This window comes from Myripristis murdjan, chromosome 7 (assembly GCF_902150065.1).
Source record: "Myripristis murdjan chromosome 7, fMyrMur1.1, whole genome shotgun sequence".
Classification (NCBI taxonomy): domain Eukaryota; kingdom Metazoa; phylum Chordata; class Actinopteri; order Holocentriformes; family Holocentridae; genus Myripristis; species Myripristis murdjan.
In genome coordinates, this window is record NC_043986.1 from 15227656 (window position 1) to 15252074 (window position 24419).

Genomic DNA, 24419 nt, shown 5'->3' on the forward strand with positions numbered 1-24419 from the left:
TGTGAATCATGTCATGAAATAATGAAGGTTGGCTAAATTGGTTGCTGGCTCATCTCAGTTTTCTAAAAAGGTTTCCTGTGCACCGTGGCCTTTGCACCTGGAATCTATGTAGCCTAAAACTATGTGCTGTGTTATACTGAGAACAGTACACAATGAGATTTTGATCATGGCACTGATGCTGTGTGATGGGAACACATAACAGGAATAGACAGTAAATTTTCTGGAACGTTAGCTTGCAGTGCAAAAATACACTTTTAATACAAATTTATACAGTCGCTGCTATACAGTGGCAGGGTCATTGTTTTATTGAGTAGTATACATATACAGTATAACAAACAGAAAATGGACATAGTCAGGAAAAAATGTAAATACATTCCTAGATACATACTGTGGCCAGCCGAAAAAACACATGCAAAATGCAGCATTTTTGTGTATTTCACTTTTCTGATGTCAAGTTCATTTGGTGAAGTGGATCCGGAGGCGTATGTGTGTGTGTGTGTGTGTGTGTGTGTGTATGTGTGTGTGTGGCCTCCCTTCACGAGAGCGAAATGGGTGGAGGGAGGATGTGTTGGTGGTTTGTGGAGGAAATAGATGTGCAGTGCTGTGTTATGCTCTCTTTTCTTCTCTTTTCTTCATTATGTACATGCTGCTGCACAGCCAGCCTCTTGTCTCTTTCTCTCACCTTCCAAAACACTCTGAAGCAGAAAAGAGAGAGAGACAAACACACAAAAAAGGTCATAATGATGAATGCACACATGGGCATTGTGTACACAGAGACGTACATATGCAAACTCACCTTAAAACATAAGACCTGGACTCCTGCTGGACCTTTGAAGGCACTAATGGAAAGAGAGTTAAAGCAAAAGGGGGTTAATTGGGTCATGAGTTGTTAATGAGTACATGGGCAAAGAAAACCTTGCATTTTTGAGAGAAAGTGTGTTCTGAGCATTAATTTGTTTGTGCGGGAGTGCATGGGGGTGTTTCTCTAAGCTCAGCTGATTCTCCCTTCTTTCCACAGAAGTCCTCTCTGCCTGTTGACTCATGGTAATGTGAAGAGTTTAGCTGTGTGGCATATCATTTGGAGTCATTTTTAGAAGCTGTGGAGTGCCACGCTGACATCATTCCTACCCCCATCCAAAGGCGCTCCCTCCTTTCCCTTCTTTCCCCCCCTTTGAGGAGCCCTCCCATGTATGGCTGCGCCTTATGGGACCACATCTCATACCCCGTCCCACTGCCACTGATATGCCAGCGGAGATTGACAGGTGACTAATGAGAAGGAGACTCAACTTACAAGTCTGACAATGTCACTAAGCTCCACAGACTGTGAGAGGAAGACAAGAAAAGGAGAGGGTGTGAGCAGAAAAGCAGATGAGAGGATCAGAAAGGTGTGCTGCTCAATCATAACATGCTATGAAAACATTATTTGTTATGACTTTCTGTTTCGTTCTGACTAGATAGTGGGAGTATCAGTGGGGAGGAATATCAAATGATGTGATTGGTTCCTTGCTAATAGGATCTGAATGTAAAGCAGGAGTGTAAAGTGATAAGTGTTTCACAGAGCTGTAAAAAGATCCACTGGTATGTCCTTTACAGTAAGAGAAAACCATTACACTCATGACTAACTCCCTCGCAACCCTGAGCTATCCTTTGCATCTCTTTATCATCATTTGTCTCTCTTGCTCTACACCAGAGGTTCCCAAACGTTTCACTGTTAAGGACTGCCAAAATGGTTTTGCTCTTGGTCTCGTCTCTGTTGTGTAAACTGCATTACGAGGACCCTAGTTTACGCATGTTCTAGTGTCACAAAAAAGATGTAGCTTATCTCATGGATCAAAACGAGCTAAAATAATCTTTATATTTGTCTACTTTGAGGTTTTTAAGCTTTGACAAATGCTGGTGATGTCACACAGCACCCTGTGTGGGTGTGGGGGTGTGGGTGGGGGGGGGTGGGGGGGGGGGGGTTTAGCATATTTTTGGTTTATATAATTTTTCATTCATTTCATACATCTTTCATTAAGATGTATACATTGAAAAATCTCATGCTTTTTATAACATCTTTAAAAAGATGTAGCATATGGATAAAAAAAAAAAAACATAAAAAAAACATAAAAAAAACTCCCGCTATTAAGGAGATGATTGGTCATATGTTGACTTTATAACACATCATTCACCTTAGATGAAAACAGCATGACCTCACCTGTGTCTGTTTAACTTTTTGATGAATCTATCTTTTGATCCGTTGTGACACCCTGATGCAGGCAGGAATGCCGAAACATGTTGGTGGGTGATTGAAATGAATAATCTGCTGTGAATGCAGAGACGTGTGCTGCCTTCTTATATTTGATATGAGCACACATCCAAAATAAGGTTTGCACCTTATTTTGGATGTGTGCTCTGACTGAACTATTAAGGACTGCCAAAATAAAAGTAAAATTGTCCATTGAGCTCCATTTTGGAAGATTTTGACTGAGGAATCCCCTCTGAGATGTTGTTTTTTTTTTTTTTTGTCAGGTAGAAAGAAAGCAAAAGCAGATCCTGTCAAACTAGGACCAGCAGATATTATTATCAAAACAGTAATTTCTCATGTGTTCCCTTGCTCTTCTTTTTCATTATTATGTTCCTCCTTGTGTTTGGGAGCCCCTGGTGGTCCCCCAGTTTGGGAATCACTGCTCTATATAATGATCTCCCCATTTTTCTCTGATCAAAACTTTCTCTTCTTCCTGCCTGAGCTTCTCTTTCTTTTTTCCTTCTCACTGTACTCACATCCGTTTGTCTTCATCTTGCCACCACCCCCTTCTCTCTAACACTAATTCCTTTTTTATTTATTTTATGAGGCTTATCTCCTCAGCAGTTTAAGTGGCACCAAGACCAGTGGCTGGGAACAGTCAGACGCCAAGCAGTACGTCTACACTGGCACTTCTTGAAAGGGTAAACCACTCAGGCATTTAAAAAGCTTAAACGAGAGTGTCAATACCAAAGTCTGAACATGGCTGCCTAACAGTGAGGACAGAAATAGAAAATTCAAAGCTGGAAAAACATCAGTTGGGTGGTTTGTATTGGGATTTGACTGACATTAATCTTTGGCACATTACAGCATCCCAAAGTGGGGCTTCCACATGTAAGAGGATAGAAGGAGGGGAAAGGTGGGGAGGAGGGAGCACAAGAGGTGATCCAGAGGCAGGATCCAAAGGAGGAGGGGGAACAGGGCAAAAGGGAGAGGGTGATGAGCTGTTATTGACGCTAATGTGATGTTATAAGCTTGAGAACACTGCAATTCAATACTGGTCAACACCCACTTAAGTATTATGAAAGATGAAAATTAAGAAGTGTTGCCCTGTCAGAGAATGATAGTGACAGTCACACGGGATAACAGGGCCATAGATGCCATAGATGGTGAATAAAGGTTCTGTTTGTGTGGAGATAGAGATAGATAAAGTGTGCTCCAGCCCTCTCTCAGTTACTCACACTCTCTTGTATTTTAATGGGTAGTATTTACTCTTTGGTCCTTACCTCTGGATGTAGCTTTATTTGCCCTTCTCCCTGTCAACTTCTGGAACAACAACCTCTGTTGGGACAAAGAGGAGGAAAGCTGTTTCATATTCATTCATCCATTCATTTTAACTTTTTTTCTTTGGCATTTCTGCTAAATTTGCCATCAACAGTATAGCGAGGCAGGAAAGACAGGGGTGAAAGAGGGGATGACATGCAGCGAAGAGCTAAAGCGGTAAGGACTATGAGCTGATTTATGCTCCATTTTGCGTTCATGGCACTGATGGCACCAACGGCACGGCACAGTGTCTGCAGACGGCAGGCCATTCATGCTTCTTGTGGGTGGAACGGCTTGAACTAACGGAGTGCATCGTGCACCCTACATTTATTTATCAAGGAACTGAGAAATTGGAAAATTCCTGTCCCTCCCTGGTAGTCACTTCAATCCATCATCATCTGTTTATCCATTATGGCCCCTGTCACGGTGTGCAGAGTTGTTACACACATCGCAAGGTGCATGGCATGGCTATGAAGTTCTATTTTGACCACCGTTCAGTGCCGTTCGGGCTGTAATTGCCTCATTGTGCCACTCGTGCCATGTACCATAGCGAGCATGAATCAGCCTTTAGTCTTCATATGTGGTACGCGCTCTACCAAATGAGCTACCAGGGCACTGTGTTTTATGAAAATATGGGTATCAAGTGCTCTGGTAACCACTTTTACTATAGTTTTGCACAATATTAACAAATAATTTTACCCTTGGTTTATCATTGTATGCAAGATATTGGAATAATTACCCATTCTATGACTTCCATGTGCATCTTTATTCTGTTGGTAGATACATACGTTTCACCTCCAGTTTGCAGGAGACAGTGGCCTCTCCCTGGGCGTTCTTGGCTCTACAGGTGTATACACCACCATCAAAGCTGCAGGGTTTACGGATCTCCAGGGAGCAAACACCCTGGTTGGAGATCTGACGAAACTTTGGGTCATCACCAATGACCATCTGGTTCTTCAACCACTCAATCTTAGGCTGAGAGGAGAGAAGGAGGGGAGAGGAGAAAGCCAGTGAAAAAAAGAGGACGGAAATGCATGAATGCATGTAAGCACTGAATGCACGGCTGTTATTTTGAAGTCAGCAGGATCTGAGAGTGCTGGTAATATTTCAAACCAGAGAGGGAACTGCCACACAAGCCTTATTAAGACAGTAACACGTAAATGCTTTTGCTCATACAATATATATTAAATCTGTTGGAGAGGCAAATTTTCATTTACCACACTACACAATCTAGTGCTGGAAACATGCAGGATATACATGCAGGAATATATCTATATGAAACATTTATTTGCTGATTTTTCTTGGCAGGCATTTTAGTGGCCCATTTTACATTTTGGAAAATGGGCCACAAAGTTAATTTTGAAACTTTGATGTCAACATCTGAATGTCACACTGTCATTCTTATCACTCTGTCAGCTTGTCCTGTCAGTCTATGATGGGTGTCAGAATTGGACCGAAAGGGAGTAACCCAAGCTTTTTCCTAAGCCCAGGAATGTACTGCTCTGGGTTTAAGCGACACTGCAACTGCATGGACATTCCTATCTGGAACCTCATGGTCCAGAATGGAGTGACCCTGGTTACTGAATTACACTTCAACAGATGCATTTCAGCGTTGTAGCACGCAAACTTGAGCCCCTACTCCACAATGTATTTGCACCAACTTTCAAACAGTTATACAGGGAGAAATGCACCATAGAGGAGGAACAAATACCAATTTCTCCACTGATGGTAGCCTCAATAGACAATGATGCAATGCACTCACATTCATTAAAAGGAACAATCCTCACTGACAGAACTTGCTTGATTGTTACTATGCTACTTAAGTTAGTCTCTCTACATACATGTATTTCACTTACATCTGTGTATTTTTCCATGTGATACTTATAGATGTTTGTGCCTCATACCTGCACTCTTTACTTTAAGTCTCCTCATCTTATCAGCGCTCTTATTTTAACCTCCTCCATCTCTTTCTCATCCCATCCTCTTGCTGTTTTTTAGCACCCAGTGTGGGTCTTACAGGGATAATGTCACTGATAGCGGAGCTGCTGTCTGGATGGGTGGCAAAAATAGTGCCTTCTGTGATACAACAGCATCTCCACTTAGGCAAGAGATGACAATAGGCCATTCTTATCTAAGTCTCCTCTTGTTAATCACAGCTTATCTATCCGCGTTCCCTTCTCCCTCTCAGCTCTATCCCAATACTATTCTATCTCTCCGTTGCCAGTGAATGCACTTCATCTGAACCTGCTGGACAGCATATCATACAAGTGTCTACATGCCTTTCTGTTAAACCTCCTCAGCAGTTCTCTATATGCTGTGGCCAAAGATGAGAGGGTGGCACAATAAAAGTATGTTGCAAATGCTCATGTAGCCCCTCCCACCCACCACAAACACGCACACACACACACACACACACACACACACACACACACACACACACACTACTGCTGGTAGCAGCTGTGGTACTGCAAGCCTCCCAGTCCGCTAAGATGAACAAGAAGAACTCATTTAGACATGACGAATCCTGCTGAATGGTTCCTGGTTTAAACCTGGAGCGTGAACTGGCAAATGGGTCCTCATGGAAATAAAGGCATCCGTTTGGACACCTGTGATGAGCAACAGTATCAAAGTACATGCAGCAGCTATGCCATTAAATATACCCGCACACACACACACGCGCGCACACACACGCACACACACCACACATATAGGCACATACACACTGGCATTAAAACCACCTCAGCTGTCTCTGAAACATGATTATCTACCAGCCTTACACCCTTGCTTTCTATCCCCCCTCCTCCCCTCATCCAGTGTTTGTTTGTTATCTCTCCGGCCCCCCTCTTCTCTTTTCTGTATGGTTCTGTATGGTCGGCATGCATCAACACAGGGTCCTTAGGAGACAATCAGGCAGGGGAGGTCTAGCCTCCATAAGGTCCTATCTCATGTATCTTAACTACACTGGCATGCACATACTGCCCACTCCCTTCTGTTTTCACTGGGTGAGGAGCCAAGGACGGCTGGGTCACATAATCAACTGTGTTTCCACCACGGCCTGCCATCTAAACCATCTGCGTCAGTCAGACAACTGTAAAGATATGTTTAACCAGAGTGGTGGTCACCAGGAACAGAGTGAGACATACTGAAACCTCACATAGACATACCAGGGCTGGGCCAGCACTGTTCAACAGCGGATCTTTATAGCAGCAACATTAATACCTCATTTGGAGTGATGTTCAAGACTACAAGACACTCAAATGGTTTAGCGAGGGACTCAGTGATAAGAATCATGTTAAAATGTAGGGGAAAAAAGCCATAAGTGGGTCCAAACTTTCAAAAATAATATAAAAATGGTCATTTCAGCTTCATAAAAAAAAGATCCAAACTCTCCACAGACTTCTTTGCGGTGTGGCAGTGCGGTGGGAATGTCGCCCTGTGCCAGAATACAGACTTCCTTTCTTCACAGCTTTCCTTGCGCTTTCCTAGCTATGCTAAGTCTGCCTGTGCTCCAGAGTACCGAAGGTCACCATTTGATTACCATCAAATCAGATGTTAAAATACCAAGCGTTCAGCAACTGTCACCAGTTATCAGCGAGGCATGCTGGGAAGCCTATTGTGATGCTGGTAAGAACATGCAGCAGTTACACAGATGGTGGTGCGGAAAAGTGGAATACACAGACTGTCACACGAAATAACTGGGCATGCTGGTGAACAGCAGCAGTGTATATCCCTGAAATGCCCTAAATCCTCACTGACACCTGGGACTTTGACTGTAATTAGGTTCAACAGTTTGGCCAACGAATGGGGGACTATATTAAATATAGATCCCACTAGATATGACTTCATTCAGTCTTCCTAATTTACCCCACAATCCAAAGCATCTAACTTATCTACTTTTGCTGCTGGTGAACACTGACATTCTTGTGTCCATAAATTGAATGTTTGGCCTGATGGTGGCACTAGAGGAAAAACCATGAGGTCACCAACAGCAGTCGTGTTCTTCCTCTATAGACAATGAATGTAAACAGCAAATTTTAAAACTGTTGAATAAAATCTATTGGAGTTACTGCATTCATAGCCTGGATCTGTGGTGTCAGCAGCAGTCACGGATGAACTGATAATATACCCATCCTCTCGCATTGGAGATAATAAGTTGACCCAGGGGATTCTACGCACACTGTAGTGTGTGAGTGTGTAAGCGTATGAGTGTATGTGTCAGCAAAGAACCTGACCTTGGGGAATCCACGAACGGAGCACAACAGTTTGGTGGTGTATCCCACGGTAGCGGCGCGGTCACTGAGGGTGGTGGTGAACTTGGGCGCCTCACTGAAGTCATGCTCCTTGTATTCAGGGGGTGTGTAGACGATACCTGTGACACGTGAAACAAGGTCTGGATCAAACTGGGCACAGAGAGATGCTGTTAGACCTCATCAGTATGCACACTCTGTACGCACCAAGCAGTAACAAAATGGACCTGAAACAATAACATGGACCATGTTCTGGTCATGTTCTGGTGACTATTTAAAAAGAATAAAGCAGCAGTTTCCATTTGTAACCAAAAAAGGCTGTCATAGCCTAACACAATAAAATTAAATGGAAGTTACCTGTCTTCGGGATGTGGGCCACCTCCTTGGTGACAGTGGCCGACTCACTGACTCCCACCTTGTTCTCTGCAAACGCTCTGAAGTTGTAGGAGTTGCCCATGATGAGGTCTGAGATGGTGGCATTTAGCCTGTGGTAGTGCTCCAACACTGTAAACCACTCCTTCATCATATTGAAACACAACAAAAGTTCAGATTAATATAGAGCAGATGGAAAAAACAACAACAACATAAAATCACATCAAACCTCATGTTTAACTACTTTGACAGCATAACACGTGCCAGTGAACCACTGCCATATTGGTGACAAAATAATCCAACAACAGCTATGAAAATGTATTGTTTAAAACATATATTGCCATATGCCATATATTGCAACACAAGCATATATACAATTGATAAATTCCTGTCAATCACCCTTCAATTATTGGCCAAACATGCATTTAGTGACCGAATTGACTGACTGGAAGTGGAAGTGGAAGCGTTTTTTTCATATAGCCATGATGATTTGTCCTAATTGCATCAACAGCTTTTTGATTTAATTCCACTTGAGGCACACCATGTAAGCATATGGCCTCTGCCGTCTCCTGACCTCTACTTTTTGTTAGTATTTGTAAATAGCAAATACAAGATAGAAGATGGAGATATTTATCCTCAAGGTGCAGCAAACTACTCAGTTGGCTGTTGGGTTGGGGGTGAGCAGCAGAATGTGTGTGTAACGAGTTATATCATACATTGCAGCCGCCTGCCCTATAGTTCCACTGTCCGTTTTGACATTCACCTTCAAGCTGGCGGTCACATTATCACTTTGACAGCCCCTGAGCTGTGACATGTCTTCATCTCCTCTTGACTGATAACCTATTTTGATTCTCTCTCACTAACACCTCATTCAATAATGACTCAATAATGATTTTTAACCAAAACTGAAAACCATGATTTGGCATTCCTCTGTCCAGTGCATTGTACATATGTGGCATGTGGTCATTTCTGTGCATGTTACAGTAAAATGGCATTGTATTTCCTCCGTTGCGTATAGCCTCAATAAAGACTGGAATTCACTTTTGGTCCATTTGTCAGTGTTTTGTTCTATTTTTAAAGGCTAACATGAAGAGCTGTTGTGTACATGGCTATCATTTTTACACAGGTTTTTAAAAATGACGGTTCATGTGTTTGAGCAATCAACATACACTGACGCCACTCAAGCTTCCTCGTCTGCTCTGAGAGTACGCATCCTTAAGTAAGTACGCATCCTTAAGTAAGAACCAAAAACCTCGAGACTTAGTTCTATAGGATAGGGAAAGTATGTTTACATGCACATCAATGTGTTTGTATTTTAAAGTCTGTGCTTGGATAAGCCCTGGCCTCTATTTTGATTTTGTTGGCTCTGGGAGCACTTGGCTAAATATCCCCCGTGTTCCCTGGCAGCAGTATGCTCTCACCTTACTGCCAGACTCCACAAACACAAAAGAGACCACTGCTGTTTTTCCATTGGCACCTCTGTCTGAGCTGAGTCAATCTGTGCTGCCCTGATCTGCATTTCCATTTCCAGTTCAAGTGCCACGCCCAAGATGCACCGTCTCCAGAGCAGGGTGAAAGCACGCCGGACCTGCCCTCAAGCGGGCTGCAGCAACGTCAATCATGGTGCTAAAAAGACCAATTAGCATTTTGCTAGGCTGAGATTGATCCCCCAGATAAAAGACATGCAGTGATCCAAAGCGGTTCCATTGTTTAGAGGAGCTGGATCCATAAGATAGAGAACAGAGGGAGCTTGGCTATTGAAATCCTGTGTGATTAAGTGCAAGGGACATTCAAATCCAAATCTGAGCACACATCATCTCTATAAATGTTACCAGGCTGCTGTTACAGCCAGGTGAGTCAACAATGAGCCAGCAACTGTTTGCAACACTGACGTACATAAAACAGCCAAAGTGTCTCCTTGATTGTTGAATTTCAAATCTCATTTCCATTCTCATTTTTATATTTCAAAGAGTGTGACTGCAACTCAACACAGAGTTGAGTCTGACACTGTCTGGGTACAAGTATAGGTGTTTATGTGTGGACTTGTTCCGCATGTGTGTCTCACCCCAGTCTTTTTGTCGGCCTTCTGGATGGTGTATCCTGTAATCTCCGTGTTGCCATTATCAGTGGGGGGTGTCCACTCCAGGGCGGCGTTGAAGCCCCAGGTGTCCACCAGCTTCACAGTGGCAGGAGGACCAGGCAGCTCTGCGGACAGGCGAGTTTAGTTGCATGCATGCACACAGGGCTGTCAGCACATGGTTGTGCAAATCTGTGTTAGAAACATCATTCATGCTACCAAGAACCATCACTGATTCACCGAGTCTCCCTCCAGATGTGAAATAATGAACCTTGTTTCTGACAGCATGGGGATAACGCTGTTTCCAGTTAAGTTAAATCAAAGAGAATATTTATTTATTTATTTATGTGGACAAACGTTAAAAAAAAATCATCATCATAAAGTCACATTGAAAAGAAGACTGTCTTTGTCACCTCGTTAGCTAATTTTCCGTTCCAGAATATTCATCTATTTCACAATAAACGCCAAGAATTTACAATTTATTTATTTGTATCTTTATATCGAAAAACATTGTGATTTAAAAGTTACTTCTGTAATTGTTGCCCTGCTGCCTCTAAACTGAGTGCACACATCACAACAGCAAGTAGCTGGGAGAGCAGGCTCGGCAGCATCAGCTGGGTCACACAGTGTGATTGTTACAGGTGTCACTGATGTCAGCTAGTGCTGTGTCTTTCTTTTATAGTGAGTCTCCAGCCTCAGACCCACAAGTCCTGCTCCTGCCAACAAGTTAGACAGCTGCACTAATAAAGCAGATTGAATGGGGTGACCTAGAATGAGACTTACATTCAAACGTGTCACACATACACAACTGCGCAGCTAAATCATGCTTTTTACCTCTTCTGTGACGTGTGGAATGCACACACACATGTGACTTACCCACGATCTGAAGGGTAATGGTTGCCTTGTCCTCAAAGCTGTCCACCTTGACAGTCATCTCGTAGACCCCGGAGTCCTCCCTCTGACTGCTGCGGATGAACAGGATGCTGTCCCTGTCGCTGTTCCTAACGTTGGCTCTCTTTGTGTCTAAAGGCTGGCCATCCTTAAGCCAGCACACCACAGGGTTGGGCTTCCCCTGAGAGATTGGAGGAGGGAAAAGGAGACCTACTGTACGTATATATCTGAACATGCAAGATCAATTAGAATTACTGTAAAACATTTGGTGCCAATATTATATGTTACTCTTGGAATATGGGCGTTAATGTAAATATATAGATCTGTGTATATATACTGTATGTGTGTGGGCTTACAATGAAGGGTAGGACCAGGTTGATCTGCTCTCCAACCTGCTTGACGTAGCGAGTTCTGAGAATGCGGGGCATGCGGATCTTAGGACGGTCTGAGGAAAAGCAAGACAATATTTTAGGCGTATGGCGAAAGTCTTTTGCATACATCATCAGTGATCATTTTGATATTACATGCAATGGATTTAATTTATTACCGCATTTGCCCGCACATACTGAGTGGTGACATCAGTGCAGACAAATAAATAACGTAACTACTTTACAGCTTTGACATTGTCATCTAACAGTGTACAGAGGCCAAGATGTGTGATGTACATTTCCAATTAATGTCGTGGGTCATGTATGCTGGGAATGGCAGGTCAACAAGACCCCAAATAGACAAGTCACGCATGGTGAGCATGGCTCAGACGACAACACGTGTGAAAAGGCTAAAATTAGTCGCCAAGCAACCTCAAATGGTTCAATCATCCAAAGTAAAAAAAAGGGTATAGTGTCATCAAGGAAAATTGAGTTCAATAGTTTCAAGGATGTCAGATGCTAAGGGTGTGACAAGAAAAGTTACGATTTATAGCATTCTGTTAGAGCACCACAATGTTAGGTCTTCTTTTAACAGTCATGAATAAATCAATTAAAAGCATTTCATATGACTTCGGGCCAAATTCGGAGCAATTCATTCTATTTGTTCTCAGAGCAGATCAATGCAGCTGAATTGGCAGGCTTTATAACTGATACATTCATGCACTGATTGAACTGTGACACCAATATCAGATGGTACAGAGGGGCCGCATGGCTCAGGAGGTAGAGCGGCTGACAATAATCAGAGGGTTCCTCATGCAGTTCCTCCAAAGCTCCTCCAAAGAGTGTCGAAGTGCCACTGAGCAAGACACAGAACCCCTAACTACTTCTGATGGGCAGCTTGGCACCTTGCAAGGAGGTTTCTGCCATCGGCGCGTGAGTGAATGGGTGAACGTGAAATCATTGCTTTGTGTGCTTTGAGTGATCAGTAAACCAGAAAAGCATTAAATAAATGAAGTCCATTCATACAGGTGTTCTACAAAGATCAGTGATACTATAATTGATGAAAAGTTGAATTGGTGATTGTGTCTTCTTTTAAAAGTAACCGAACAAAGGGAATCCAGTTGTGTGTTGTTAGGGGAGGGGGGAAAATAAATTTACAGTATCTTGGTGCAGAGAGGCCAAAGAGACAGCACCCGCATCCTTGCAGCTCCTAAAATAGCTGTGAAGATGAGATGGTCTTGGATGACCCCTGACATGTGTACTCATGTCCGGAATAAAGAAGCAGCAGGAAGGTGTCACCACGTTGAACTGGCAGTCATTCTTTTGGGGTCTTGCAACATCATGTCTACAAATACTGGTTTCATTTATATAATGATTAAAAAAAGGAGCTGACTTTTTCGAAGCGGTGCAGCTTTGCAATCGGAAACCTTGGACACCTGAATCAACTCAAAGTTCATGGGTTATCGTTGATGATAAAACCATATGTTGTTTGGATATGAGTTTGTTTGGCTGGTACATAGTGAGGGTTTAATGAGTGTCAGGAGAACTTAGCATGTGTCTACATAAACAGCAAATCTCTCAAAAGCTTTCAGTGCTTACAGGATATATGAAACCCTAAGGGTGATAGGTTCCTTCACTTCTGTGACCTTGCCACCACCACTGTTTCTCCTCTTCAGCTCAAAATGTGCTCTAACATGGCTTCTTCCCTCTCTTTTTTAATTCAGACAATCACTCAGACAATAGTGGCCTTGTCCCACTCTTTGTTGCCTCTCGCCATTTCCACACACTTGTCACCATCACTCGGCTGTTGAGATACCGGTGTACAGGTCAGGATCAGTCTCCTGGAGGCATCATTCCCAATGTGGAGCTGGGCTGTGGACAACGTCCTGCTTTGGCTCGAGCCCTAATCCCTTTTAATGAGCACACTTGCCAGCTATGTTCAGAACTGTTCCTGGCATCATAGCACTCGGCAGCCAGCACGTCCTACGGCAAACAAATGATCTATAATCTGGCTTTGTCTTCAGACAAAGGTGCCCTTATGGGGGCTTGCGGTGTGGTTTATGTGGGACAGCGAGCATGGCTGTTTATCAAAAGTGTGTGCTTGGGCGTCTGTAGGACAGCTTGTGACTGACACACAGCTGAATTGATCCCCCACAGGCCACCCAGAATCCATCAATTAGGCTCATGTTTCGCTCCCCTGACTTGACCAGTGGTTCTGGTTGCATGACCGCATTTCTCCCCACCAGGTTCCTCTTTGGTCCCAGAGGTTTAAATCCCCTGACCACAAAATACGCTTGGTGACAGACAGTAAGGTGCCTTTCTGACAGAGAGTAAGGTGCCCTTCTGAAAGTGGATGATTAGGACATGTCAGGTTAGGTCAGGTTAGGTCAGCATTACATCTCAGTACAAATGTTACAGACCAGGGGGTTCAAACTTTTTCATGCTCTCGACCCCCTAGTTAACTCTCAATAAGCCACGGACACGAACGTGAAGTGATTTTGCCTTTGGGATTCTGACATGAAAAGATATTTTGACTTGTGTTTAGTGTTGCTTGGATGTCATTTTAACATTGCCACATATATTCAAAGTGGTGAAATTCAAAGAAATGAAAACATGTTAAAATAATCACACATTTTTTTTAAAATTCTGTATCAGTTTCTAGTGAAATCATTAAACTATCCCCCATCCTGCTGATCATCGCAACAGAACACCATGCTAATAGAGATAACGAAATTTTCAAAAGGACCTCCGTCAATATTAAAAACTTAGCTGTAAATCACAGTTTAGCGAAGTGACAGTGGCAATTTGTAAGCAGTAACTTCACTCAGCGAACGTTTTACAAGACAACAGCACACTTGAGAGGTGTGACTGGTTGACAGATATCTTATTAGCAAAACCTTTCCCTCACCTGCTTGACACTGCCACTTAAATCACACTGCAGCCTGACTGACACGGCGGAGGCCATTTTGGACCGAGGCAGCTATGCACTGCAGTGTGTGAGCCGGTACACGGTGCACCAGTGCAACAGATACTGTGCACGATGAGAGATGTGGACTGCTGGCCTCGATCCTATGTTTCTCTTGTGTCAGATTTGATGCACATCCACATCCAAAAATAGCCCTAATCAGTTAACTGTAACCAATAACCATCACAATGTAACTCATACATGTTCAAGTTACACGGAAAGCACTGCACTTGGCCCAAGTCTAGCCACTGCAGGTGTGTGTACACTCAAGTGGAGGTATAATTCAAAGCACATGAAAGGTCTTGTCAGCACCTATGGGATTTATGTGCATACAGCCGTGGAGTCCATCTGTGACCCTGGCACTGAACACTGTCTCTGCCTTCCTTGTTGTAATATAAGTATTTCAAGGATAGGTCATAAGTTATAGCGATCAAAGAGCTACTGACGGCGGTGAAGTGTAGGGGGAGTTTTCTCCTTTTTAACCTGCTACAGCCTAAAATAGCAGCTGGTTAACAGCCTCAAATAGCAGCTGGTTAACTTCCTACAGTAGAAGTTAACCGTGCCCGCTTAAAAGAAAATGCCACTACATTTTGCACGCTTCTCCTTCATGCACAGCTCCACAGACAGGAAACTGGAGAAAATGTAAAAGACATACATCCTCTTTGTATTGGTTCTGACGTGATTTAACTTCTCCTTTGTAAAGGTTTAGATAAAATTTGAACAATTCAGAATGAGATTTGCAGGATATATTGTACGTGTTGGTCCAAGGATTTGCTCATGATCGTTAATTACAAGTTGAATTGTTTTATGCCTATTGCCTCGTCTACGCATTAATTTACACATGGGCACTCTTAAACTAAGCGACATTTCCCCGTAAGTGGACACCTGAGAGTTTGTTTTATGAGCAGTGAACTGGCAATGACCTGTCTGGTGCTGGGCTTCACTGCAGTACTCACCAACAATCTCACGGATGGGCACAGGCTCTGCGAGGATGGCGGGTTCGCTGCGTCCACCAGCGTTTACAGCGACCACACGTGCATGTAGCAGGTCACCCGTTGTCAGGTTCTTTATGCAGTAGCGATTCGCTGGGGTCAACTCCTCATTTGCCACAACCCAGTCAGTTGCTATAGGGAAACCCAAAGTTACCATTAGTATGCAGCTTTTAGTGAAATTTGGACACTTTTGGTGAAGGTTTGATAGAAAGACAAGTTTCACATCTCATATTAGTTAGATCAGATTCGCATTTTGGCTTATCTTCAAGAGTTTTCCATTGGTCAAACTAACGAGGTCTTGTTAAGTGGTTTATTGTGTGTCGACACAAGTTTACAAACAACCTGGCCATAAAGGGTACATTTTGGCCACCTCGATGAAACTTAAGAAGGCGGGTTGTCATCTAAGCAAACGAACGGTTCTAAAAGTGGTGTCGGGAGATACAGTGACAGCCGCTGAAATGTTGTCAGCCGTATACGGCCTGGACTCAGCAATGAGTCAATCTGCCCTCTGACACTCTGTGGACAGGTGCAGTGTGGAGGCCTCACAGACACACACACACACACACACACATACACATACACACAAAGCAGGATCACCATGATTTCCAAACTTACTTCCTTCCTTGCGGTACTCAATGGTGTATCCGTCTAGGCCGGAGTCTCCGATGGTCTCTGGGGTCCTCCATTTGATAGTGAGGCTGCTCTCATTCACATCATCAATGGATAAGCTCAGAGGGGCACTGGTGGGGACTGAGTAAAATTTCAAACATTAGAGCTGAAATAAGGATTCAAGTGGACAAAAGCAACCTAGACACTGTATGCAATAAAGAATGTGGATATAAAGATGATTAGTTTTAAAGAAGATGCTGGAGCAATTAACCCTGCACTTCCTAAGCTATATCATATTTTTTTTTTTTTATAAAAAGACATAGGATATACATCCATTTTCAAAACTGTTTTTATTTTGTCAACCAAAACGCAAAAGTTATCCTGCAAAAAGTGCCATGAATGTTCTTTTATGCTATCAGTTATTTGTGGTAGTAGGTGTAATTTAAGTCAGTGTCTTGTGTCCAGGGCAGGGCCAACACTGTGTTGTGGATGAACACTGGATGACTGGATTAAAAGAGCAGGGAAAGGCCTCAGTCAAGCCTGAGTGTAGAGACAGGCCTTACCTGCAGGAGGAGGTGGGGTGGGGGCCTTGGGTGGCTCCTCAACTGGGGTGGCTTCAGCTGGAGCAGCTAGCATTAAACAAAAAGCTGTTTGTCATTTTAGGAACAAAAGCATCCCATGAAGACTTATTGAGCATCTAACAACATTGTCATTTCCTGCTATTCTGTGTGGCTTTCCAGCAGAACAGATAGAAAGAGGTCCATAATTTGTGTGATCGTACACAATTAAAAAGCAACCATTCCTCACAGCTGGGGAAAGCCGTGCATTCGAAGCATAAACGTTTGCAGTATAGTGTCAGTGTCTGGCTATTTTGAGGTGGAGTGGTAATGCTCTTATGAATATGTTGTGGTTTATATTTACCGTCAGCGGGGGTATCTGCAGCGGGGGCTGCAGCACTGTCTTCAGCAGCAGGAGCAGCAGCTAGCATTAAAATGCCATTAGAGAAGCCAATTACTAACTTATCTTATGACATTACTTATGCAAGGCATTAATCAGTTGGAAGCTAATTTTTATCGAGATGCAATCTTTTCTGCTGAAGCAAACAGCAAGAATGAGCACAGGAAACACAGTTTTCTGTATGCAGAGCAACAAGGATGGTAATGGATTTGTAACCACAACATTAACACGTTGCCTGAGGACAATCAAAGACACTTCCAGATAGACTCGGAAGATCACATGCATAACAGAATGCATAAAACCATCTTTTTGTACAGAAAAGATGATCAACATAGGTTAGTAATGTAACATAAACCTTCAAAATACTTATACATCATGCAATGTTTGTGACAGAGACATCACAAAACACAGCATATCATGGGCAAAGTAAATACACCACATATGCATTACACACACACACACACACACACACACACACACACACACACACGCACACCACGCACACATATAACTGGTTGTGTGTTTACCGTCTGTAGGAGCTCCTTCCTCAGAGGGTGCGGCTGCAGCTGAGATTAGGGGTTACAGGTTGAGGTAAGCAAGCAGAAACAATGCGAGCCATTCAACTGCACCAACCAACTTTCACTGAAGATTTGTGTAAGAGACAGAAGAGAAAGTCCTTCTACCGCAGGGGGAAGTGCAGAGTAAGAGAATGTAGCATAGTGGCCTAACTCAAATGTAAAATGACCTTTTCCATGACTAAACTGACCAAATTTAACATAACTTCACATTTGTAATTTTTATTGGTGTTTTACTCTGAAAATGAACATAATGTAGAGCACAATGGAAAATGAATATTGTACAGTGTTGGAACTGAACTGAAGCTGACAAAACTCCATGATATTCAGTGGCTTGACCCAAAAATGTGTTAATTCCCTAACCTCCTCAGTATGGAATATAATTCAAAATGCCATAGTTTTCCAGAAATTCCACAAAGTGTGGGAAAAATGATGCAAAAGCAGAAAATAATGTTGATTGATAGAAGCTGAGTAGCTGATTGATTGTTGGTGCCACAAATTATAGTGCAGTTATATGTAACTGCTAGCTGGTGTGTGGGTTCATCAGTAGGTTGAAGGTGATGTTGAAGTCAGTGGATGCTAAAAATCTTGTCATTCCCACTTTTCAACATACAGATTGTTCCCTCACCTCTAGGAGACAGTGGTAGGACAATACTGCAACATGTCAGTGGGAAACAGGGTCAGAGACTCCCATGGCTAATTTAGTGCAAGTACACTGCCATTAATAATGGCCAGTAAATGGTTATTAATAGCTGTGCAATTTACAATAAGCAGCAGGGGCCACATCAGGCGCTTTACCCTGGTGGTGGCATCACGGGAGGCACTGTCCTCAGTGGCAGGAGCGATGGCTAGTGTTACACGTTAGACATGTTAGACATGCTGGTGGTGAGGAGAGGTTAGCTCTAAACCTCCAGAAAAACCCTATGAAAAGGTGCTGCGGTGCGGTTGGTGTTTCAGGTATTAGTCTCAGTATAGTAAGAACTATGGGAGCAGTTGCTGTTTATAATCTCTCATTACCATTAATGTCTTACAAGTAAAAACAGCTCAGCCACTGATGACCACCAGAGAGAGAGAGAGAGAGAGAGAGAGAGAGAGAGAGAGAGAGAGAGAGAGAGAGAGAGCAGTGTTGTACTGTTTTTATACTGAATCCTGTGATCAAAGATGTTTGAAAAGGGTTCTAGTGATGTGTTGTTCTTGCAAACGTGTAGCTTCACCATGGAGACTAGTACAGCGTGTTAGGGGTGGTTACCACAAGTTGTGGTGGCAGCTGAAGCTGAAGCTAAGAAACAGTGAATGCTTCAAAATCCCAGCCTCACTAACAAATTTGAATACTGAAAATCACAGCATCATTAAGACTTCGTCACAAACAAAAAAACATGAGCCTATACGTTGATGTAAACCACTGTGAAAGTGAAAGCTAATGCTTTCAAGGAATCTCTGCAGTAGCCTATGACTGATATTTGCACTAGATTACACCACTGTAATTTGTTTTATCTTCTGCTACGGTCTCAAGACTCCCTTTGGATGCTGGAGTGGCGTCAGCTGGCATGTTTGTGAGTAATTGTCAGTAATTTAAGAATTTTGATCTTTAATCTATATAGCTCAATTGCACTCTCAAATTCTGACCTTAGCTGCAAACCCCAAAATAGCCTTACATTAGAGTCTCATCACTGAAAAAGGAACTTAAGATTCTGCTATGTAATCAATAGGCCTGGCAACCACAGATAACCGGAGACTCTGAAAATAGAGGTGTCAATTTGTATAATAAGTTGGCTAAATGTTACAGTGAGGCGAAGCCCAAATCAATTTTCAGTGATGAGGCAAACATGAACATACATTCCATTATGACCAATATTGATCACTTGCTGACAAGCATCACACTGTGCCCTTAGCGCTGACTGACTCGGGTTCAAAGACGAACCTGTTGATGGGGTGGGTGGTGTGATGTAGCCGGTTAGATGTCATGTCAGCAGTTAAATGGCAAAATCAGAGTCCCTCTTGGCTCTGAAGATGACAGTATTCTAAAACCCACTCCGCTAAAGAGCCAGAGAGTGGGATCAAATGACATTACTGATATGCAGCCTTACGGCCTATTATAGCAGCTATCAGCAGATGACCTTCCTATACAAAGTGCCTAATACATGGAGCAAATGAGCCAGCTCATGCAGGGCGCAGCGATATACACGGCAAAACCTGAAAAGCCAGAGTTTGTCCCTGGTGCAAATGGGCTTAAATAAAGACTAAATATGTGGTCAGTGAATTTACCGTCGTCGGTCAGCTGGGGAAGATGATTGTTACCTGTCCAGTTATGGTTATTCTACTCCAATTAACATTAGACAGAGATAGCTGCGATGCTGGTAAAGTTTGCATCAGAATCCAAGGTACCAGGAGTATACCTTCAGCAGCAGGGGCTTCTTCTGCCGGGGCGGCGGGGGCTTCCTCTCCCCCGGCTGTGGGAGCCGCCTCGGCCGGTACGTCAGCAGGTGCGACCTCCACAGGTGCCTCGGCAGGCGCAGCCTCTACCGGGGCGGGTTCAGGCTCCGGGGCAGGCTCAGGTGCCTTCGAGGCCGCCTTCTTTGCTGGGGACTTCTTGATAGGCGCAGGTTTGGCTGGCATGGTGCAGAATAACCCAGGGAACGATTAGTCCTCTGGATGTAAGAGCCAGGGCGGACTTAAGTAATATATATAGCGTACAGACTGGGGGATACTGGACTCCACCCCCTCCATGACCTCGGCCTCCCCTCCCTCAGTCACCCACATCACCACCTCCTCCGTCCCATATGAGTAATTTCTGTGACACCCAAATAGCCCAGGCAACATTAACACTTGCAAACTATGCAGTTAAAAGAGGGCCTGCCTTCATTTAACGGCATTAACAGTAGTTTTAAAGCGGCAATGCTGTGTGTAAATGTACCCAAAAACATACTGTTGAACAGAAGAGAGATGCACTCCGACATAGACAATAGCACCAATAAATTATCACATTGGTTTGGCGCCCTCCAGTGGATGCGACTCATACAACAACCAAACATTGATGACAGCCAAAACACACTGATATGAAGAATGGCATGACTTTATTGAGTGTCCATAGAGCAATGTTAGACATATGGGATTTGCTGTGGTTATAGAGACATGCCATGCCATAAATCCATTATCAGCCCCCCTTGTCAAGCCAAGTGCTCCTTCCCACTAGAGGAAGACATTAAGACCAAGGATGCCCATTGTCTGCATACAGGTGCTATGCCTTCTCTTATATCTCTATACTTTAGTGATTGTTGTCGCAGATGCGCTGACTATGTACAGTGTTTACAATAGTGATGTCCTGTACAAAAGAGAAAGAGAGAGAGAGAGAAAGAGAGAGAGAGAGAGAGAGAGAGAGAGAGAGAGACTTTACAAATAATTGCATAAGAAAAAAAACAAATATTTGCCTTTAAAAAACAACATGGAAAGAGGCAGATATCCAGTTATTAAAAATCCCCCTTGATAAGGTAAGCATGGTAGGTCCAATGAACAAAACTTTGGGAACACACAAGGGATGCGTGCATCGACATTACATCTCCAGGTAAAATCCACTGCTGCAGCTGTTGTTACACTGCTTCTACTCTCAGGCATCTTCTCAAAGATATCAAGTCTTTCACACTTATTGTAGGTTGCTAGATGCGAAACCACATCAAATCACATATCTGATAAGCAGCTCAATCATGACACATTATCTGTTCTACTGAGGAGCGCACACCATAAAGGATGCACACACCAAATCCTCCTCACACCATCAGTCTATCACCATGACAACCAGCCGAAGGTCAAAATGGCTGCTCACTCTCTACCCAGCATTCTCTCTTAACTCTGGTCATTAAAGTGACAACATTAAAGTGACATCAGAGTAGGTCAGAGGAAGTGATGCTCCCCAGGTATGATATCTCCCTCTAAATCCAGGCCTCTGTGTGGTAGTTTAAAGCAGCTTAAGAGCCGCTTCAGGCCATATAGTGTTTCAGGCACTGATAGTCTGAGGCAGCATGTCTGTACTTTACACCAGCACCCTGTTTGGAAGGTAGAGGGACATCTGAACAGAATATGGCAGTCTGAGGTAATCCGGGGTTAAGGGGCACAGAGCTGAGAGGTGAGAGCACATCTCTGTTACCTACAGTAGTTTCCTCCTGTTGCATGTCTCCTTTCCATGCCTTGCTCCTCATCAACACCTCCACATGAACAGTCAAGATGTAAGCAATAAATAGTCTTTGTAATCTAGTAGCATATATTATGTGCAAACCAAGGAAGGAAAGAAATGGGAGGAAGCAACTTATAAACGAGATGCTCTTCTTCCTCTTACCCCTCAGCTTTGTGTACAGCAGCTGGTACTGTGTCTAACTCCTAAAAAATGATACACAGAAGGTTGATTTCTACAGGTTGAAAAAAGTAAAGTTATTCCTCAAAGATATAAATAGCTAATACAGCGGAGTAGGAAAAAAATGGTTGTTGTTGTACAGGTACCACTTCTATAGTGGCATTTCATCACTGGTGTTCTGCACTACACCGTGTGGTACGAAGAATGATCATGGAAAACAGCGATGGCTGAAGTACAACCCTTCCTTACTGCTGCTGTCAATAAACTGACACTGGCTTTCTATCAGACTCAGTGGCATGTTAGGTAAAGGTGATAGTTATTGTATGCTTGTAGTCAGTGAGGATGACCCAGTATAAAATCCTACAAAATCAAGATTTAAAAGCTGAAGGTTTCATATATATTTATATATTTATATATCACAAGAGGATATTGTATGTTTTAAAACTGATATCTGAGTACAGGATATAAGCAAGCATAGCCAGAAATGGTAGGCTGTGTTGGCAGAGTAGATAAACAAGTAGTTGCTTTTTTCCTGTGTGTTCCATTTGTCCAATATGTTGTGAAGCGCCATGTGTCTGCTTAGTCCACCACGGCCAGTCGGCTCACACTCTCCACAGGTATCCGGATAGTGAAGTGAGTGTTTGGAGCCAGTGTGATACAGGCAGTTTGCTGGAGTCGGCACATCTGTGGCTATGACGATATTACTGGACTAAACCACTGACCACTGAATCCACTGATAATGACATTTTCTTTATAGACTGACCTTAAAACTGATTCAATATTCACCCATGCATGTCACTTTTGTAGCTACTTGCAAATTCACAGTTATGACGTTTGATGCATTTCATAAATATAACTGAATGGCATAATGGCTGAATTTTTTAAAATAATAATAATAATAATAATTTCAAGGCCATTTATAGACTAATGTGAGTGTATGCTGTATTCTACCAAGCACCTTTGATAAGTGGGGTAGCACACTAGTAGAGCACTGAGGCAAAGATCAGCAAACACTGCCACCTAGAGGACTTACTTGTCAACTGCAATGATAAGGCCAATATGATAGTCCCCTTTCACTGATGCAGCCCCCTAAAATCCAATTGTGACAAGTAGAAAATAAAGTGCATTTTTGGCTGTTGTCGAGCAACGGTCGTACTTTGGGGGAAATCAGATGTTTCAATTACATCTGAGGTTAATTACTTTGTCAAAGGAAGCACGTGCCTTGAAAGAAATCCGGTCAGCACCTGTCTTTAGTGGATGCAATGGTAATCCAAAAATGAAGAGAATGGGTCTTGAACGATGGGATTATAAGGTTAACTTTTGCATCATATTATTCTGGTTACCATGCACTTGCAGATTCAATAACAACCCACCAAGAACAAACTGAGGGCAGAGAAGAGACAAATTGATATCTTTTCCTGATATGATTATCAGAGCTTTCTAAGAAAGCTGTTTTACCATTTTTTCCAATGTTCTAATAGCAGGGCAGACCATATCCTTAACACATAATCAATCTCTCTGTAGGTCCTTTATGTTCATCATTTAGTTTCGTAACTGCTCACTGAGCACACAATAAGTTCATTATTGAGTCTTTACAGTCTCATTGGGATTACACCCTATGTTTCACACTGTCAGCTTCCATTAGCCATAATTCAGAGTCTGTAGATCCATGGCTTGGCTGAAGATGCTTGGCCATATGACTAGGCTTTGACAGTCTGGCACATGTTATCCTCAGAGTGTAGTCTGGAGAGTGGGATCCAGACTGCCTTCCCGCTCTGGAGACTCTATGTAGTTGGCCGACTCTTGGAGCTTCAGTAGCATGGCCATCTGGACAGCAGGGGGTGACAGAGATGAAGAGTGTGTTAAAATTTCAGTCCAACCATATTAAGTCCAACCACAGGACAATGTTTCTGTGAGTGAGGGTGTACCAAGAGTGCTGGCTTAGGATCAGATATAAACTTTTATTTAATGATGCAATATGCAAAAATGATCAGTACTCATTAATATGGTGTATTTCTCTCCTTCTGATAAGGGCTGGTATGGGTTTTAAAAAGTAATGCAAAAGAGAGAGTAATTAGTAAAGTAATGTGATTACAGTTTGCAAATAAGTGTCTTTATTTAATTACTTTTTCCGTGTAAATTACCCATCACTGTTGTCTATACCCATTTATTCCTATTCAGGGTCATGAGGAACTGGATCTTTCACAGCTCGCCAGTCTATCAGAGGGGAAATGCACTGACCAACACACTCATGCACACTCATACACATGGCAATTTAGAGTCTTCAATTCACCTGGCCTGCATGTCTTTTGACTGTGGGAGGAAACCGAAGCACCCAGAGGAAACCCACGCAAACACAGGGAGAACATGCATATTCCACCCAGAAAGGATGTTCCCTGTACCCGGGAGGTGACAGAGCTAACTAATGAGGCACTGTGGTGTCCCTCAACTGTAGGTGTGACACTTTTCTCAGG

General features: G+C 43.1%; 2 protein-coding genes across 3 annotated transcripts in view; both read right to left on the reverse strand.

Annotated features, from left to right (window-relative positions):
- Positions 1-297: 297 nt before the first annotated feature.
- On the reverse strand, positions 298-20216 carry mybpha (myosin binding protein Ha). The gene is made up of 13 exons (XM_030055603.1): positions 19997-20216; positions 16632-16697; positions 16075-16209; positions 15424-15591; positions 11491-11579; positions 11120-11315; positions 10232-10371; positions 8152-8311; positions 7780-7916; positions 4336-4522; positions 3511-3565; positions 797-839; positions 298-695 (listed from the first exon to the last, which is right to left on the reverse strand). The coding sequence occupies exons 1-11, from the start codon at positions 20214-20216 to the stop codon at positions 3525-3527; spliced, it is 1539 nt and encodes a 512-aa protein (XP_029911463.1). The 3' UTR covers positions 298-695; positions 797-839; positions 3511-3524.
- Positions 20217-20652: 436 nt separating this feature from the next.
- Positions 20653-24419, reverse strand: part of LOC115361900 (neuron navigator 1-like) — a 43581-nt gene continuing 39814 nt past the window's right edge. For both annotated transcript variants that reach the window (XM_030055601.1, XM_030055600.1), the window contains one exon: positions 20653-23772. In XM_030055601.1, coding sequence (XP_029911461.1) covers positions 23677-23772 — 96 coding nt within the window. In that variant the 3' untranslated portion in view covers positions 20653-23676. The remainder of the gene's footprint in view (positions 23773-24419) is intronic.

Excerpts from the sequence above, each read along its gene's own strand:
- mybpha (XM_030055603.1), bottom strand. The coding sequence starts at position 20,216 with ATGCCAGCCAAACCTGCGCCTATCAAGAAGTCCCCAGCAAAGAAGGCG. Across the intron at positions 15,592-16,074 it reads TGAGTACCGCAAGGAAGGAA|CAACTGACTGGGTTGTGGCA; the intron begins GTAAGTTTGGAA and ends GTTTCCCTATAG. Across the intron at positions 11,580-15,423 it reads GCCCATCCGTGAGATTGTTG|ACCGTCCTAAGATCCGCATG; the intron begins GTGAGTACTGCA and ends GCTTTTCCTCAG.